At 45.8% G+C, this 18,854-nt stretch overlaps 1 protein-coding gene across 2 annotated transcripts in view; it reads right to left on the bottom strand.

The window, feature by feature from the left end:
- Positions 1 to 13,014: 13,014 nt before the first annotated feature.
- Positions 13,015 to 18,854, bottom strand: part of LOC142304272 (intercellular adhesion molecule 5-like) — a 56,999-nt gene continuing 51,159 nt past the window's right edge. For both annotated transcript variants that reach the window (XM_075346493.1, XM_075346494.1), the window contains 2 exons: positions 18,275 to 18,541; positions 13,015 to 13,808 (listed from right to left, as the gene is read on the bottom strand). In XM_075346493.1, the coding sequence (XP_075202608.1) occupies positions 13,609 to 13,808; positions 18,275 to 18,541 (467 nt within the window). In that variant the 3' untranslated portion in view covers positions 13,015 to 13,608. The remainder of the gene's footprint in view (positions 13,809 to 18,274; positions 18,542 to 18,854) is intronic.

The following is an 18,854-nucleotide window of genomic DNA, read 5'->3' as shown; positions in this document are numbered from 1 at the left end:
ATTTTTGTAATTGGGTTTCATAAAACATTTTTCACCTTTTACTGTCTCTGTCCTGTGTGTCGCTCTGTGAGCTCAGTCCAATTGGGGAGTGTCTACGTCTTATCTGTCCTTTGTTCTTTATTTTAGCTGTTCTCAGCTGATTTATGACCCCAAACCATATCAATGTTGTAAATGTGAAGTTCATGAAAAAAAAAGTACCCTTAAAATGAAATTAATTCTTAAAAAATTAAACATATACAATTTTTTATATTGACATTTTAAGGCAATCTTTCATCAGGTTTTTGCTCCCTCATCTGAGAGCAACATAATGTAGGGACAGAGACCCTGATTCCAACAATGTGTCACTTACTGGGCTGCTTGCTGCAGTTTTGATATAATCCCTGTTTTCTCTGCTGCAGATCTACCAGTTCTCTGAATGCTGAGCCCTGTATAGCCCCTCCCACAGTACTGATTGGCAGCTTTCTGTATACACTGTGTGTGACGCCCTGGCCTATCAGGTCGTCACAGGGTATTGTGCAATCTGTCCTTCTGCACGGTATCCACTCCTCCTTGGTTACGGATCCTGGTCCTTTGGTGTTGCTAACAGCTTTGGCAATCAAAATCCTAGGAACACTTTGCACCAAACCCACCAGACACACCATTGGGGGGCCTGAAGGGAATAGGGCCGGCCGCCCAGATGGGGGTTGGTAGGGGAAAGTGAGAAAGTGACAGGGAAGTGAAACAGGAGTGAAAGGAGTATGAGGTAGAAGGTGCTATCTGACGGGGAGAGGTCACCGGTCCGGAGCAGGGCTCCTGAAATTACTAGGTTGCAGATGTTGGTCTGGGCCTTATAGGAGCTGGAACCCCGGTCACAGGGGATCGCGTCAAGGGGCATGGACTGCCGAGGAGGGCAGCCGGCGGCCTTGAGCCATCACCGGGCAGGGGCCAGGGCACAACGGGTTACGTGGACCCTAGGCCAGGAAGTAGCTTCACGCGTCCTGGTTATTTACTCAACCTGGGTGAAGACTTCAAGATTCATCCCCAACACGCTCCAAAATCGGGGTACTAGCGCACCGATGGGATAGGACTTTCCCAAATTACAGTCCAAAGAAATCCTACGTGTGAACCCTGAGAGCAAGCTCACACCGTTAGCCATACGGGTGAGCGGGACCCAAAAAGTTTCAAGCTTGAGGGTCCAACTAGTGAGAAGGTGCCATGGAAAAGGCCACAGGCTAACAGCAACACCAAGGGCACGGATCCCAGCGTGCTCCCTCCCTGCTGCAGCGGTGCTCAGAATTCTGGTTTACAAGCTGATGGAGTTGTTATTCCTGGACTGAGTGAGTATGCTGAAAAACCCCTTTTCCTCTACCCAACGGCACCCCAGTCACCAACACCCAACTGGCCCCGGGGCACAAACCCCCTACCCACAGAAGGGTTTAACATCCTGCTGCTACACCATCGTCACCGGGCTCCTCAACAGCAGCGGTGGTCGCCGACATTACCACGCACCGTGGGTGGCGTCACAAACTTACACATCCCCTGTACATACCTATCCCCTCTGTTTTAAATTCGAGTGTCCGCGCGAACCTCCGGGTCCGGAGACCCCTTGAGCCACCATGGCTCCGGATCCGAGCGGCTCGGCCGCTGGCACGGAGGCGGTACACTTCCATAGGTAGAAAGCAACCAATCATTGGTATGGGCGGGGTTATACAGAGTTCATGAATATGGAGGACCATTTGACTGTAGCTCTACTAGTGAAAATCTCCTGCTTATAAAATTGTGATTTTATCAAAACTGCAGCAAGCAGCCCAGTAAGTGATATTTCACTGGAATCAGGGTTTCTGTCCCTACAATATGCTGCTCTCAAGTAGAAAAAACTGGTGACACATTCCCTTTAATTGGACTTTTGCTTATGCAGTGTGCCAGTATTATTTGAGCATTTTGTATGGGATATGTATTAAATTGGGACTTTTGACAGTATTAATTAGATATTGTATAAACCTATTTAGACAAACTATGTGTCATACATACAAATCAAAATCCATAAGGCATCTCTAGAGAGGGGACATATCCATGGAACATATGGGATTAATTATAACTGAGAAAGAAAGACAAAGCTAACACTACATATGGCACCTTTTCAGCTAGACAACACTTGGAAAGGGAGAAATGGACCCAGCACCGATTCCAAATATATTAAAAAGTTTTTCTTTATTGATGCATGGTTAAAATTTTATATGAAGACCATAATGAAAGATGTAATGCATAGCACTTAACGCGTTTCGGACTCCATAAAATTAAAAGCAAAAAAACTAGACCTTAATCATAAGTGGTCTATGTCTGGTGATCGATGGACTTATATAGTGGTTTTTAACTGAACAGAGGGATGGAACGGAAGTTGATTCTATACTATGGTATATATGCTTGAAGGAATATGAAAAGAATATTATTGAACCTTTCAATAATATTCTTTTCATATCCCTTCAAGCATATATACCATAGTATAGAATTTCCATCACCACACACACATTTTTTCTTTTATCTAATTAGCATATGCAGAACACACACCCATGCATGACTAATTCTTGAACTTCCGTTCCATCCCTCTGTCCAGGTAAAAACCACTATATAAGTCCAGGGAACCTATATAGTCACACTCACATGAGTACACTACCTCTTAGGCTTTATATGTCCCTCACCATGAGAATAATTTACTGTGATTTTCCGCAGCCCTCCTTACCTTGTATGTGACTTTTGGACTCACTGTTTGTTCACCCAAGTCTCATCCTACTTATTTTATTTATATGGTTTTTTTTACCTATGTTATGCCATTCAATTGTTACTCTAATATATAAAGCTGAGTGTGTGTGTGTATGTGTGTATGTCCGCTAAAGGAATCCGCACCGTCGCATTTACAATCACAACATTTTGCACAGACGCCTCATGTGACCTAGGGAATGTCGTAGACTATGTTTTAACAGGAAAATTTAACTCCACGCTTTACAGTTACTTTCCAAAAAGCTGCCTCCATTAAAGTGAATGGAGCCTGGAACTACAGGTTATTAATAGGAGCTGTGATTGGTTGCTATAGGAACAAAGGACAGTGTTAGTATAAGAAGCTTATGTGTGAGGTAATATGATGTCGGTGGGAAGATGGATAGAGAGAGACAGAAAGAGATAGACAGAGACAGACGGGGAAAGAGACAGAGAGATAGAGACAGACAGAGAAACAAACAGAGACAGACGGGGAAAGAGACAGACAGAGGCAGACGGGGAAAGAGACAGACCTGGAAAGAGACAGACGGGGAAAGAGACAGACGGGGAAAGAGACAGACGGGGAAAGAGACAGACGGGGAAAGAGGCAGACGGGGAAAGAGGCAGACGGGGAAAGAGGCAGACGGGGAAAGAGGCAGACACGGAAAGAGACAGACGGGGAAAGAGACAGACCTGAAAAGAGACAGACGGGGAAAGAGACAGACGGGGAAAGAGACAGACGGGGAAAGAGGCAGACGGGGAAAGAGGCAGACGGGGAAAGAGGCAGACGGGGAAAGAGACAGACGGGGAAAGAGACAGACGGGGAAAGAGACAGACGGGGAAAGAGGCAGACGGGGAAAGAGGCAGACGGGGAAAGAGGCAGACGGGGAAAGAGGCAGACGGGGAAAGAGACAGACGGGGAAAGAGACAGACCTGGAAAGAGACAGACGGGGAAAGAGACAGACAAAGACAGGTAGGGAAAGAGACAGACGGGGAAAGGCACAGACCTGGAAAGAGACAGATGGGGAAAGAGACAGACAAAGACAGACGGGGAAAGAGACAGACGGGGAAAGAGACAGATGGGGAAAGAGACAGACGGGGAAAGAGACAGACGGGGAAAGAGGCAGATGGGGAAAGAGAGAGACACACACATAGAGACAGACACAGAGATAGAGAGAGACAGACACAGAGATAGACAGATAGACTAATACAAATACAGACAGAGAGATAGAAACAGACAGACAATGAAAGAGACAGACAGAGACAGACAGACAGCAACACACAGACAGAGACTGGGAAAGAGATAGAGAGACTGTTACTATCCCGGGCAACGCCAGGTAGTACAGCTAGTGTTAAATTAAGCTACTGTTGTTATTATGGACCCATGACTCCGATGGTTTTTGTATGGTTATATTATGTGAGAATTACAGTATATGGAAAAATATATGGAGTTCTATGGAATATTTAGGTATAACCATTAGGACGCAGCCAGACGGTCGTACAGGCTCTCCTGACCTGAATGTGACAGCATGTATTTCTATGCAGCTCTCACGCTCGGGTCAGGAGAGCCACCTAGCAGGCCAAGGATTTTGATGTGATTGTCGTTCATGTTATACGGTATTGTTACTGCACCCTGACAGTTCTTGCACACGAGCGTATAAATCAAATGAGTGTGAGACAGGCAATGGAGGAGATGGTGAAATTAATCTGTCTATCTTCTACGCAGCTGTGATACAATTCTCACATAAGAGGGAATGAGATCACATTAGATGACTCTCGGTCATGCTCGCAGCAAAGATTGAGCCGAGTGTTGTTAGCATAATCCATCCAATTCTCACATCGGATCCTATACGCTCATGTGACCACAGCCTTAAGGCCCTGTTATACGCTACGATTTATCTGCCGATGTGTCGTTGGGGTCATGGATTCCGTGACGCACATCCGCCATCGTTAGCGACGTCGTTGCGTGTGACACCTACGAGCGACTCCGAACGATCGCAAATAGGTTGAAAATCGTTGATCGTTGACACGTCGTTCAGTTTCAAAATATTGTTCGTCATTTGGAATGCAGCAGACCTATTGGTACGTTTGACACCCTGCCAACGACGAACAACATCCACACTACCTCCTTGGTCAAACAATATATCGCTGAACGATGTTGCGTCGTTTGTGAGATGTGTACGCGTGACCGCTAATAAACGACCTATGAGCGATCTCGGCAAATCGTAACCACGATCTGGGCGTGTCACATCGCTAATGAGATCGTCAGATAAATCGTAGCGTGTAACGCCGCCTTTAGAGTAAAAAATGCATGAGTATAATTATTTTACAAAATTTTGGGATCTGTAGGGAGTTCCTGGCTGGTTCTTCTTCCAATAACATTACCTAATAGCAACATCCCATGACATTGTCCTGACCACTTACTTCCACCACAGGTGGTTTCCTCTGCTGGTTTACGTGCTTTGATGTTGGATAAGATCTTGGAAAGTCTCCAGTATTATTTCTTGCAAACCCAAAGAGATCTGGACACTGTGTCCTCTGCACTAACTGCGATTCGGACTCAACCCAAATGCCAAATATGAGGCGTCACTCACACCAGGGTATAAATGGTACGAATGCAATGTCAGAAGATCTTACACTGCACTCGGACCAATGTTAGTGAAGGGGTCATTGCTTTCCTGCAATTTTCTCTCATCTGTGATTTATGCCATCTAAATACTCTACTGAAATAAAGCGTAATTATTGACTACACTTACAGGCACTAAATGGAAGGGACAACTGCCTTATGGTGAAATGAGACTTGAAAAAACTCAGATAAGCCATTAGGTGTAAGTCTATCTATGTTTTCTCTATTGTTTCAGGGACATCCTGTCGAATAATAATCTCTATTTCTATAACGCCAACATATTCAACAGCGCTTTATAATTCAGAGGTTCAAATGCAAACAATTAACTGTTATAGAAGATACAATAATTAAGCAAAAATAAAAACAACCCTGGTCGTAAGAGCTTACAATCAACAATGGGGTGAGATGGGGGTGATACAAGGTGCAGATGCTTATTTACAACAATCCAGCCATCTCTAAAATATGTGTGGCACCCCTGCGGCCTCAGGCGCCACAGGGTACTGCACCTCAACCGAGGTGCAGTATTCATCCCGGGTAGGGAGGAGGTTATTCACCGGTGTGCATCACAATGCATTCAACCAACACATAACATGGGAGCTCTTCCCCTGGGATTGGGCTAGGGTAGGTGCTGGGGTGGCCATCATGAGGTATGGGACCTCTTGCCCACTAATTCAGGAACCCGGGAGGCAGGGCACCAACAGGGGAAGTTAGGAGAAATCACAAACAGTATTCAGTCTGTTCCGGGCGCAGCAAGTGCCAGGTCGGACTCAGGAGGAGATTAGCATAGACATGGACAGTTCGGGGCTCATGGTCTGGAGCTGGAGGCTCGGACCAGGTTCTTAGGAAGGAAGGGGGATCCCAGGGTTCGCGGGGAGTGCAGAAGGCACCCGTGACCCATTCCACGGCCCAGGAGCTGGGGGTGGAGGGAAACTGTTGAAAGGAAATGCACAGAAGGAAACACTGGCCTCGACCTCCAAAGTATCTGGGATCGGCTGAGGCCCATCACAGCGTAGCTCAGTGCTCCAATGGCAGTGTGCTTCCAGTGACTAAAGAAGTTGAACTGCAGCCTCTGTGACGTCCTGTTACTGCCAGCACTTCTAACATTGCGCCCCTTCGCCATAGGTCACCACCACTCCTATCATCCTCCCTGGGGCCTAGCTCTGCCTGTGGAGAGCTGCAACACCCGAGTTGTGTCACCATCCGCCCCAGAAGAGGGAGGTCCTGCAGCGGTGGCTAATAATTGGCCGCACACCACAGGTGGGGTCACAAACAATTACCCCCATCATTCCCATCCCCCGTTTTATTGACACTGCCGGGGTCACAGAACCGGGCAAGGCCACCACGGCGACCCATGAGAAGAACCACGGCCCGGTGATGGGTAACCCCATACCTCGTGAGCGGGTAATATGGGGTGAAAGATAAAGGCTGCATGAGCCCGTCACCAGCCAATCTTCATAATGCTTTGTGTACAGTGGAGTGTGAGGGAGAATGTGTTCTAAAATAGTGAAGGGCCTAAATATATGAATTAACTTCGATTAGGGAGTGTGATAGGCCACCCTAAAAAAAAGTTTTTTTAAGGAGCATCTGAAGCTTTGTAAGTTGTGGTTCCTCCTAGTTTCCTGGGGTATAACATTCCAGAGGACTGGTGCAGCTCAAGAGAAGTCCTCGTTCCGGGAGTGGGAGGTTCGGATAGAGTGCCTTGCGAAAGTATTCGGCTCCCTTGAATTTTTCAACCCTTTCCCACATTTCAGGCTTCAAACATAAAGATAAAAATTTTAATGTTCTGGTGAAGAATCAACAACAAGTGGACACAATTGTGAAGTTGAACGAAATTTATTGCTTATTTTAAACTTTTTAAAAAAATAATAAACTGAAAATTGGGGCGTGAATATTATTCATCCCCTTTACTTTCAGTGCAGCAAACTCACTCCAGAAGTTCATTGAGGATCTCTGAATGATCCAATGTTGTCCTAAATGACTGATGATGATAAATATAATCCCCTGTGTGTAATCAAGTCTCCGTATAAATGCCCCTGCTCTGTGATAGTCTCAGTTGTTCTGTTTAAAGCGCAGAGAGCATCATGAAGACCAAGGAACACAACAGGCAGGTCCGTGATACTGTTGTGGAGAAGTTTAAAGCCGGATTTGGTTACAGAAAGATTTCCAAAACTTTAAACATCCCAAGGAGCACTGTGCAAGCGATCATATTGAAATGGAAGGAGTCTCATACCACTGCAAATCTACCAAGACCCGGCCGTCCAGCCAAACTGTCATCTCAAACAAGGAGAAGACTGATCAGAGATGCAGCCAAGAGGCCCATGATCACTCTGGATGAACTGCAGAGATCTACAGCTGAGGTGGGAGAGTCTGTCCATAGGATAACAATCAGATGTACACTGCACAAATCTAGCCTTTATGGAAGAGTGGCAACGAGAAAGCCATTTCTCGAAGATATCCATAAAAAGTGTTGTTTAAAGTTTGCCACAAGTCACCTGGGAGACACCAAACATGTGGAAGAAGGTGCTCTGGTCAGATGAAACCAAAATAGAACTATTTGGGCACAATGCCAAACGATATGTTTGGAGTAAAAGCAACACAGCTCATCACCCTGAACACACCATCCCCACTGTCAAACATGGTGGTGGCAGCATCATGGTTTGGGCCTGCTTTTCTTCAGCAGGGACAGGAAAGATGGATAAAATTGATGGGGAGATGGATGGAGCCAAATACAGGACCATTCTTGAAGAAAACCTGTTGGAGTCTGCAAAAGACCTGAGACTGGGACGGAGATTTGTCTTCCAACAAGACAATGATCCCAAATATAAAGCAAAATCTACAATGGAATGGTTCACAAATAAACGTATCCAGGTGTTAGAATGGCCAAGTGACAGTCCAGACCTGAACCCAATCGAGAATCTGTGGAAAGAGCTGAAAACTGCTCTTCACAAACGTCTCCATCCAACCTCACTCAGCTCCAGCTGTTTGCAAAGGAAGAATGGGCAAGAATTTCAGTCTCTCGATGTGCAAAACTGATAGAGGCATACCCCAAGCGACTGCAGCTGTAATCACAGCAAAAGGGGGCGCTACAAAGTATTAACTTACAGGGGATGAATAATATTGCACGCCCCAATTTTCAGTTATTTATTTTTTACAAAAGTTTAAAATAAGCAATAAATATCGTTCAACTTCACAATTGTGTCCCACCTGTTGTAGATTCTTCACCAGAACATTAACATTTTTATCTTTATATTTGAAGCCTGAAATGTGGGAAAAGGTTGAAAAATTCAAGGGAGCCAAATACTTTCGCAAGGCACTGTATGTACACAGGGACTGCACCAGCAGAATAGAAAGTTTAGCTCTGGAGTATAATACAGGAGGTAACTCAGGATCAGTACAGGATCAGTAATGTAATGTATGTACACAGTGACTGCACCAGCAGAATAGTGAGTGCAGCTCTGGAGTGAGTTTAATACAGGATGTAACTCAGGATCAGTGATGTAATGTATGTACACAGTGACTGCACCAGCAGAATAGTGAGTGCAGCTCTGGAGTTTAATGGAGTTTAATACAGGATGTAACTCAGGATCAGTGATGTAATGTATGTACACAGTGACTGCACCAGCAGAATAGTGAGTGCAGCTCTGGAGTTTAATACAGGATGTAACTCAGGATCAGTGATGTAATGTATGTACACAGTGACTGCACCAGCAGAATAGTGAGTGCAGCTCTGGAGTTTAATACAGGATGTACAGTAAATCATGATTACTATAGCAAGGTAACATAATGCAATTAAATTTGCCCTTAATAGAAACATTATCTTGTTTTTTTTTAACCATGATAAAACAAACAATTATGTTACAAATTAATTAAATATATTATGAACCAAATGTAACAGAGAATCTCCCTGAGACGGGGATAATATACACATAATACATTTTAACATCACATTTTTGACATTTTTAAAATGGATTTTCAAGTCACTATGAGATCCTTCCTTGTTTGCCCATTAATTGGGGTTTTTCTACCACCTTAAAGGATGCTTTAGACGCTGCGACATCGCTAACGATATATCGTCGGGGTCACGGTGTTTGTGACGCACATCCGGCGCCGTTAGCGACATCGCTGCGTGTAACACCTATGTGCGCCCTTAAACAATCGCAAAAGAGGCAAAAATCGTTGGTTTGTGACACGTCGTTCATTTACCAAAAATCGTTGTCTGGTGAGTAGTGAGGTTGTTTGTTGTTCCTGCGGCAGCATACATCTCTGTGTGTGATACCGCAGGAACGAGGAACATCACCGTACCTGCGGCCGACCACAATGAGGAAGGAGGTGGGCGGGATGTTCGTCCCGCTAATCTCCGCCCCTCCTCTGCTATTGGGCGGCCGCTTAGTGACACTGCCGTGACGTCGCTATGACGCCGAACGCACCTCCCCCTTGAAGGAGGGATTGTTCGGCGGTCACAGCAACGTCGCTGCAATGGTATGTGCGTGTGACGCTGCCATAGCGATAATGTTTGCTACGGCAGTGATCACCAAATGTCGCACGAACGACAGGGGCAGGTACTATCGCTAGCGATGTTGCAGCGTGTAAAGCACCCTTAAGGACGTGTTCTCACGTTGCACTTTTGCTGCGGGTTTTTTTTTTTGAAGGATGTCGATACTTTCAGCGGTTTTGCAGTGTTTATTTAATTTTTACATCATTTTTTATGAATACAACTAACTTTACTAACGTACTGTAGATAAATCACACATTAGCTGCACCAAAAAACAACTCCACAGCAAAAAACGCAGCAAATAGTGAAGGCTTTAGCTGCAGAAAAAAAAGCTCCAAAACCACTACGTGTGAACCTAGGGTGAGGTTCACTGTCTTAAGCGGGCTTTACACACAGCGACATCGCTGGCGAGCGTACCCGCCCCCGTCGGTTGTGCGTCACGGGCAAATCGGTGCCCGTGGCGCACAACATCGCTAACACCCGTCACACATACTTACCTGCCTAGCGATGTCTCTGTGGCCGGCAAACCGCCTCCTTTCTAAGTGGGCCGTCACAGCGGCGTCCCTAAGCGGCCGCCCAATAGAAGCGGAGGGGCGGAGATGAGCGGGCGTAACATCCCGGCCACCTCTTTCCTTCCTCATTGCGGGCGGCCGCAGGTAAGGGGAGGTTCCTTGTTCCTGCGGTGTCACACGTAGCGATGTGTGCTGCCGCAGGAACGACGAACAACCTGCAACAGCAACGGTAATTGCGATAGGAACGACGTGTCAACAATCAACGATTTGGTAAGTAATTTTGATCGTTAACGGTCGTTCCTGAGTTTGACACGCAATGATGTCACTAACAAGGCCAGATATGCGTCACGAATTCCGTGACCACCAATGACCTCTCGTTAGCGATGTTGTTGCGTACAAAGCCCGCTTTAGGCTTTCTTTGGGCTCGTGCATACGCCAGATGGGCTCAGGTGAGTGTTATCCGTGGTTTTCGCAGATTGCACTCGTATACATGATGGTTTATGGAGTTTTGCAGAAGTCTGTTTTTCTTTCTGTGCCCAAGTGCTCCGAGAAAAAAGTGAGACCTGTCCAATTTTGGTCCAAGTGTCAGGTCAAAATCGTCAATGTGCATCTATGGGTCCTTGGAAAAGATTGGACTGCAATGACATGGAATAGATGAAGATTTTTATTTCCTTGATGTGTGAACCTGCCCTTACAGTGACCTCTGATATTTTTATTGGATTACACTCATTGGATTTATGTGCAGATGTGAGCAAACCCTACCTGGCAGTGTCATTCTATCTCCAGCTTACCATAGTTATCTCTCCCCCACCCAATATGTGGGCATCCAATTCTGCTCTTATGTGCGGAGCTACTCAGAAACGTCATCGTCTGGAGATCTGCTCTTTATAGGCATTTCCTAGACCTGATCTAATACACCAAACTGGCAGACAGCCGTGAGCCACACATCATGGGCCTACAACAAGTCATACATCTCTGGCCCATGAACCACACATCATGGGCCTGTAAACCACACATCACGGGCCCACGAGCCACACATCAATGGCCCACAAGCCACTCATCAAGGGCCCATGAGCCACGCATCATGGGCACGCGAGCCACATATCACAGGCGCACAAGTCACACATCACGAGCCTATGAGCCACATATCATGGGCCCATGACCCACACATCACAAGCCCATGAGCCCATCAGGGGGTGAGAGCCATAAAAAAATAGCTCATGAGCCACACATCACAGGCCCGCGAGCCACACATCACGAGCCACAAATCATGGGCCCATGAGCCAAACATCACAGGCCCACAAGCCACACACCAGAGGCCCATGAACCTCACATTACAGGCCTGTGAGCCACATATAAGGTGTGTGTGAGCCACACATCACAGGCCCGCGAGCCACGCATCACGAGTCCGTGAGCGACACATAATGGGCCCGCGAGCCACACATCATGGTAACGCGACCCACACATCACAGGACTGCAAGCCACACATCACGGGCCCACAACCCAGAGGCTGAGGACCACTGGCCAAAGTCCTAATTCAGAAGGTAGTGATTTTTCTTGTATGTAAAAACACATTCCAAGTTTCATCACTGTTTGGTCATTAGGTCAGTTATTACCATTAGTGTTTCAGCAATGATTTTTCAAAGATGGGGGGAAAAAATCCAAATCTCCTCCTATCCAATAGAATGTAAATCACACCGACTGCCCACTAATGCTGTTCCATGCACAGTCGGTGATTTTCCTGGACCCATAGACGCGTATGACTAATTTTGATCTGCACCTTTGATCCAAAATGATCATGTCTTGATTTTTTTGTGGTACACATGTGAACAGCGCCATATACTGGGCATGTGTTGTGTATGTGAAAGACACCGATGAACAAGTACATGACATACAAAGGTCTGAATAAGGAATGCCTAAATGATGGCAGTGGGGGTCGTTAATAAAGTGATTTTACGCAGGGAACTACAATAATGCCCCATTCTCTTGTATAGTGCTTACCGCTGTGCAGGAAGAAAACCCTGTATGAGGCCTCCTTCACATGTCCGTGCAAAACATTAACATTTTGCACGGTCCGTGGTGAGGGTGCGTGTGTGTGTGTGTGTTCACCGTGTGCTATCTGTGTAACATTCGGATAGCACACAGACAGCATGAGCCGGCATACTCACCTGTCCCCGGTGCTGCTGTTACTTCCTGGTTCGTGGTGAGTGGAGTGAATATTCATGAGGCATAATGAGCGGGCCTGGAAGTACCAGGAGAGTCAGAGTAAGCAGCGCCGGAGACAGGTAAGTATACAAAATCTTTATTTTTATGTCACTTGTGTTTACTCTGTTACGTATCATACTGATGTCACACAGATCACATCAGTGTGCGGTCCATGTGACACCTGTGCTACTGGCAGAAACCAGACATGTCACCGTGCGGAGCTAACTGACACACGGTCCATGTCAAAACATCGACGTGTGCACAAGCCCACGCATGTGTCCGTTTCTCTGGTACGTGTGAAAAACAGGCGTCACACGTACCGGAGACATGGATGTGTGAAGGAGGCCTTAGAGGGTTTCCCAGAGGTAAAAACCCAACCGATCAGTATGCCATGGCATATGCCAGCGATATATCATAATTTTCCAATAATTTTCTCTGAACACGTAGAAGATAAATAAAATTATTTACATTTGTACAGCTGTATACACATCTATTTGCATCCATCCATCTTTTTTTGGTGTACATTTTGCTATTGGCTAGCTTCTTCATAGTCCAAATTCTTTTTATCTTTCCACCTTTGGTAAAATCTAACTAGGGGTACACATATCAACATAAATACAAGATTTACAGTAGTAAGTGAAAAAAAAAAATACAAAAATATTTCTCTGAGAAGGTTATGGGGAGAGGAGTCCATATACAGATAGGTGCGAAGTGGGAATCGTTCTGTTGCTATGGCGAAAAGAACCTTTCTGACATTCTATTTTAAATCGTCAGCCGCATTCTAGTTGCTATAGGTAACCGTGTCCTTGTTCATAGCATCCAGCAATAGCTTGTATCTGATTGGTTACAGCAGGCACACCTCCTTTTCCTATTCGCTAGTGTTCAATATAAATAAAAGATGGTTGTTGCATTGGAGGTGGACGTCAGAGGTCATCCTCGCTGACTGCAGCGCCCTCAGGAGGGCAGATCATGTAGTAGTCCATTTTCACATTGTTCAAGGTTATTGGGTTCCAATAGGACTTTCGGTGACGGTCTCATTTTTAGACGCCCGTTGTTTTATTATTGGGGGATTCTGTTGGGATGTTGTGCTGAGCAGGTTTACGGTTGTTGTGCGAGGTCAGCAGAGCATAAAATCCCTTCCGTCCTTTTTTCCAATAAATATACCCTACAATTCCTATAAATATGGCTAAGGCGATAAATGCAATGACTCCTATTACAATCCATACAATCGGAAGTTCAACTGTAGAAGAAAGAAGAAATACAGATCAATTATTACACATGTTACTATTACTTCATTGTGATAGAAATATCTAGAATTGTTCATTCTGAGCACACAGGTTCACAAATAGAAGGGCAGAAATACAGTGAAGACTTTGAAATGTGAACGAGGGTTTAGCTGTATGCCGGAGATTCCCAGCGTTACGTGAAAGAAGGCAGAACAGACGAAGATGGCCGAAAGAGGAGGCGCCGGCACCGGACAGCAGAGACACGCATAAGGCCCACCGCACGACCATTAGGTAAGTATTATAAAGTGTTTTTTATGTTATACTCCCGGCCTGGGCTCTTATATACAGCATGTTAGAATGATGTATATAAGAGCACGGTGGTGGTGGCCGCAGCTTATACGCCAAAAAAGTGGTGACAGGTTCCCTTTAAAGGGGGATTCTCGTGTCTTCCACTCGCAATTCCATCAATCTTCTGAGACAGGAAGAAACACACATGGGGATTTCTGTTAAACAAACTCACTTTACTAACAACAGTCTCAGGGCACCGGATTTGGTCCCACAGGGGTTCTCCATAAGATTCACATTCACAGTTACAACAGTCTTAACAAACAGGGCACCAGAATTGGTCCCACAGGGGTTCTCCATAAACTTCACATCCCCAGTTACTTGATATAATTTGGTGGCCGCCAGCTTACCTGGCACCTGTGTACCTTCGGGCACTCCTAGGCCCCTCATCCCCCTGACAGACATCACATTAGAACGGGTCAAGTCATTGTAGCTCCTAAGCTCTTCCATCCCACCCACAGGGATTTGCCTACTGCCTAGAAGGGACTTACAGGATATTCCTCTTCAGCTATGCTCTGGCCGAGACCAGATGTACCCTTCTCCGGAGGGCGCAACTGTCCTTCAGTCACCAGGGGGGTTCGTAGAGTATCCCCAGCAGGGGAAGGGTTGCATTCCCAACCTTGTCGGATTGTACCCACAGCAGGGGACGAGGTTCAAACAATCCTTCAGGGTAAGGATCCCTCATTCCGCCGGTCCAGGATTGGCCCTTAGGGCCCAGTAATCTTGCACAATAAGAAGGACTTTCCTCGCACCTACTGCAGGCACGGTATCTATCTGCACTCAATCTGCTCCTGCAGCTTCACTTTGTCAGCCTTGCTCCTCCCCACTATCCCCTCCCCAACTCACAGGACCAGGGAAATGAGTGGCCACACAATACAGTGACACAACATATACAGTGGAACTACAGGTCGCAGCCAGCCTGCAGGTCTGGGGGGGGCAAGCCCTGCACCCCCCTTACAGACTGACACCTAAGGGGTAAGTGATGATCAACATCACTAGAGTTGAGCCAATATATTTACACTGTCCTGATTTGGTGTCTAGTCCTAATCTTCGTGGTTAGGCAGTCTTATCTTGCATGGTCGGTGTCCGAGCCCAAATGATGTCTACTAGGCCCCATGACTTTTGACATGATATTGGGAGCCTAGTAAGCACCAAAGGCTCCCAAATGCTGAAGGAAGAATAGCGACCACAGACATAAAGACTATCCTAGTCCGGCTACCATGGAGAAATTAACTGGACTCTAGAACAGGACAGCACAATATATAAATAACCAACCCATTGTCATGCGATGTTCAGTCCCGCATACACCTGCTGGCACTGTGGCGTCAGACTCTGTTCACACTGCAGAGTCTGAAAGCAACCTGAGGCTTCTGAACTGCTCAGCAAGAGTTGGGCGTCGCCTGGTTCAGGTTTACTGGTTTTCAGCTCTGCAGGAGTTAATTCCTGCAGCTACTGAGTAGGACCTAAGTGCTCATGTTGCTGATTGACAAGTGCAGCTATCACTTTCCTATTGTCACGTCCCCACCGGAGTCCGCTCCTGTGACCTCTGCTTCGGCCACCAGGCGCTGCTGTATTTCCGCCGTGGACAGTGCTGGTAATGATAGGGGGGGGGAGTCGGTGCCAGTGGCTCTGGTGGGTACAGTCTCCGCCTATATCACTTAGCAGGGTTTCTCTGAAACCGGCAGTACCACTGGCTGACTGTAGGTGGCGTGTGTCTTCCAGCTGAAGTGACCACCTTTCGGCTACAGCCAATGGGAAGACACCGCACCCTTCTAATTCCCCCTCCTGTCTGCTGGTCCCTGCTAGATATAGTTTTGTAGTTCTGCTTATCTCTGGTTCACACCCTGCTCCTGAACTTCTGATCCCTGTGTTTGACCCTTTGCCTGTTCACTGACTACTCTCCTGCTTGCCGTGTTCTGTAGTTCGTTGCGATCTCCGGTTTGACCTTAGCATGAATTCCTGACCACCCTCTTGCCTACCGATTTTGTCCATTTTTGTACCTCCTGGTTTGGACCCTGGCTGACGACTACGCTTCTCTGGACTGCAGCCTTCCATAGGCAGCGATCTCCTGGACCTTGTGTAATTTCAAATCCCTGTACAGAGGTTATAGGGTTTCGGGATTCTTGGGATCCTGCTGAGTGGCCAGCTTGCCTTTAGTCTGTCTGTAACAGCCATCCTGAGTCTTTGGTCCCGGGCTCTCTTTCTCTCTCTCTCTCTCGTTGTGAGCATGTGCAAACACCACAACTACAGACAGTAAATGAGACAGTGGCCGCACATACTCGCCACCACTCCATAATCTACAGACAAAAGTAGCTCTTCTCTTTTCTAGCCTCATACAACCTCTCATACAATTTTTTGCTCTACAGTCCCTGACAGACGTTCTGTCGCTTATCCATGTTATGTAAATAAAAGCTTATAACCTGACTTTAAATTCATCCATTGGTTTCATAAATTACTCTTTTCAAAGCTGAAACCCTCCCAAATTTGGTTTAGGTTATGAAAATAAAGTTGCTGCAAAGCTGAAATATTGATCATTTAATGATCACAGAAAGGTCAGATTTTTGCAACACAAAGGTTTTGTCGCCTAGTCATATAATGCACCCAATCCTAGTTTACATGATCACTTGTGCTCACTAAATGATTGGTTAATTAGTGAGTGTTGTATAAAAAGAAACCCAGCACTCCAGACCTTCAGTTGAACTGCAACTTGACCTCTGACAAAATGCCAAAAATCCACTCTGCGACCAAAGCTTTGAATATCAAGAGGCTGAAGAACAGATCCACTGCAGAGGTGGCTGGCACCTTTAATGTGTCTCAGCGTCAAGTACAAAGAATTAAAAAAAGATTTGAAGAGACTGGAAATGTTTTTGATAAGCTCAGGTCCGGCAGACCCGCAAGGCAACTGCTCATGAGGAACGTTTGTTGGCTAGAAAATCCAAAGCCAGCCCCTCTAACACTGCAGCAGAGCTCCAACAGGCCTGGTCACCTCAAGTTCCTGTGTCAACTAGAACAGTTTGTAGGATTCTATCTTGAAATGGCCTACATGGTCGAATCAGTGCCCAGAAGCCAGCACTAAACAAAAGGTAATTAAAAAAAACATGTGGCATTTGCCAAATCCCACAGCCTGATAAACATATGGATGCTGGAAAAGTGGCAGAAGGTGGATTTCTCTGATGAATCTTCAGTTAAATTACACCACAGCCGCCGCAAATACTGCCGGAGACCTACTGGAGCACGTATGGATCCAGAAAACAGTTAAGTTTGGTGGTGGAAAGATCATGGTCATTCAGTATGGGGATGTGCGAAACATTTGCAAGGTGGAAGGCAATATCAATAGCCTAAAATATCAAGAAGTATTAGCTACCTCTTACATTCCCAATCATAAAAGTAGTCAAATTCTGCAGCAGGATGGTGCTCCATCTCATACATCCATCTCTACAACAAAGTTCCTCCTGGCAAAGAAGATCAAGGTGCTCAAGGACTGGCCAGCCCAGTCACCAGACATGAACATCATTGAGCATGTTTGGGGTAGGATGAAAGAGGAAGCTTGGAAGACAAAACCAAAGGATCTAGATGAACTCTGGGAGGCATGTAAGATGCATTCTTTGCTATTCTTGATGACCTCATTAATAAATTGTATGACTCATTGTTGAACCTCATGGATGTAGTTCTTCAAGCTCATGGAAGTCACCCAAATATGGCTCTAATAGCACCACAACTTCATTCACCAATGTTATGCAACATATCTTTGTATTAGAAGTTAATTATTTGTGAATTTCACATTACTTTCTGTGGGCGACAAAACTTTTGTCTTGCCAAAATCTAACCTTTCTGTGTTCATTAAATGATCAATATATCAGCTTTTCAGCAACTTTATTTTCATAACCTAAACCAAATTTGGGAGGGTTTCAGCTTTAAAAAGAGTAATTTATAAAACCAATGGATGAATTTAAAGTCAGATTATAAGCTTTTATTTACATAACATGGATAAGCGACAGAACTTCTGTCAGGGACTGTAATGTGGAGTTTACTATCTGCTCCATGGGGTTTCTTTTTCCTTTCTCTGGATCAACATTTTAAGCTATGGGTTAAACTCGATGGACTTAAGTCTACCTTCAACATTAAAAGTACTCACCGGGTACGATTGTCACCTCCTGTTTTGAGCTCATTTCCCCATGTGCGTTCTTGGCCAGGCAGGTGTATGTTCCATTATGGGTGGATGCCGCTGTGTGGATGATAATTGAGCTTCTATCCGGGGAGTATACCACCTTGGCATTATTGGGGATCTGCCAGCTGTATGTAGGAGCCGGTAACCCATCCGACTGGCACGTGATGTTTAGCGGATATCCTGTTTGAATCGTTGCATTGGTTGATACAGTCACAGTTGGACTCGATGGTGCATCTGAGGAAAAAAGAAAAAAACATTCCAAAGATATCTCTAAATTTCAAGGAGAAATGCAGAGAGAGAAAGATTTATAGAAAGGTGACATGGAGCATAATTTTTTTTATTGAAGTTGTGCCCTTAAAAAGTGACAACGTGCAACATAAAAAGTGCACTAGGATGCTGGTCTACTTGGAACCCTCTTCAAAAGGGGAAGGTTCCCAAAAACCATTCCCTGTCCCTCCAAGCCAGAAGGCCATAGCGAGGGTCTGGGACTAGTATCCTCCATTAGCTAAAGCCAAGGAAAGGCCCAAGCTTGCTGTCACCCCCGGCA

The sequence above is a fragment of the Anomaloglossus baeobatrachus genome, chromosome 4 (assembly GCF_048569485.1).
Source record: "Anomaloglossus baeobatrachus isolate aAnoBae1 chromosome 4, aAnoBae1.hap1, whole genome shotgun sequence".
Classification (NCBI taxonomy): Eukaryota; Metazoa; Chordata; class Amphibia; order Anura; family Aromobatidae; genus Anomaloglossus; species Anomaloglossus baeobatrachus.
The sequence above is the reverse complement of the archived record's forward strand: the minus strand, read 5'-3'. Positions and strand labels throughout refer to the sequence as shown.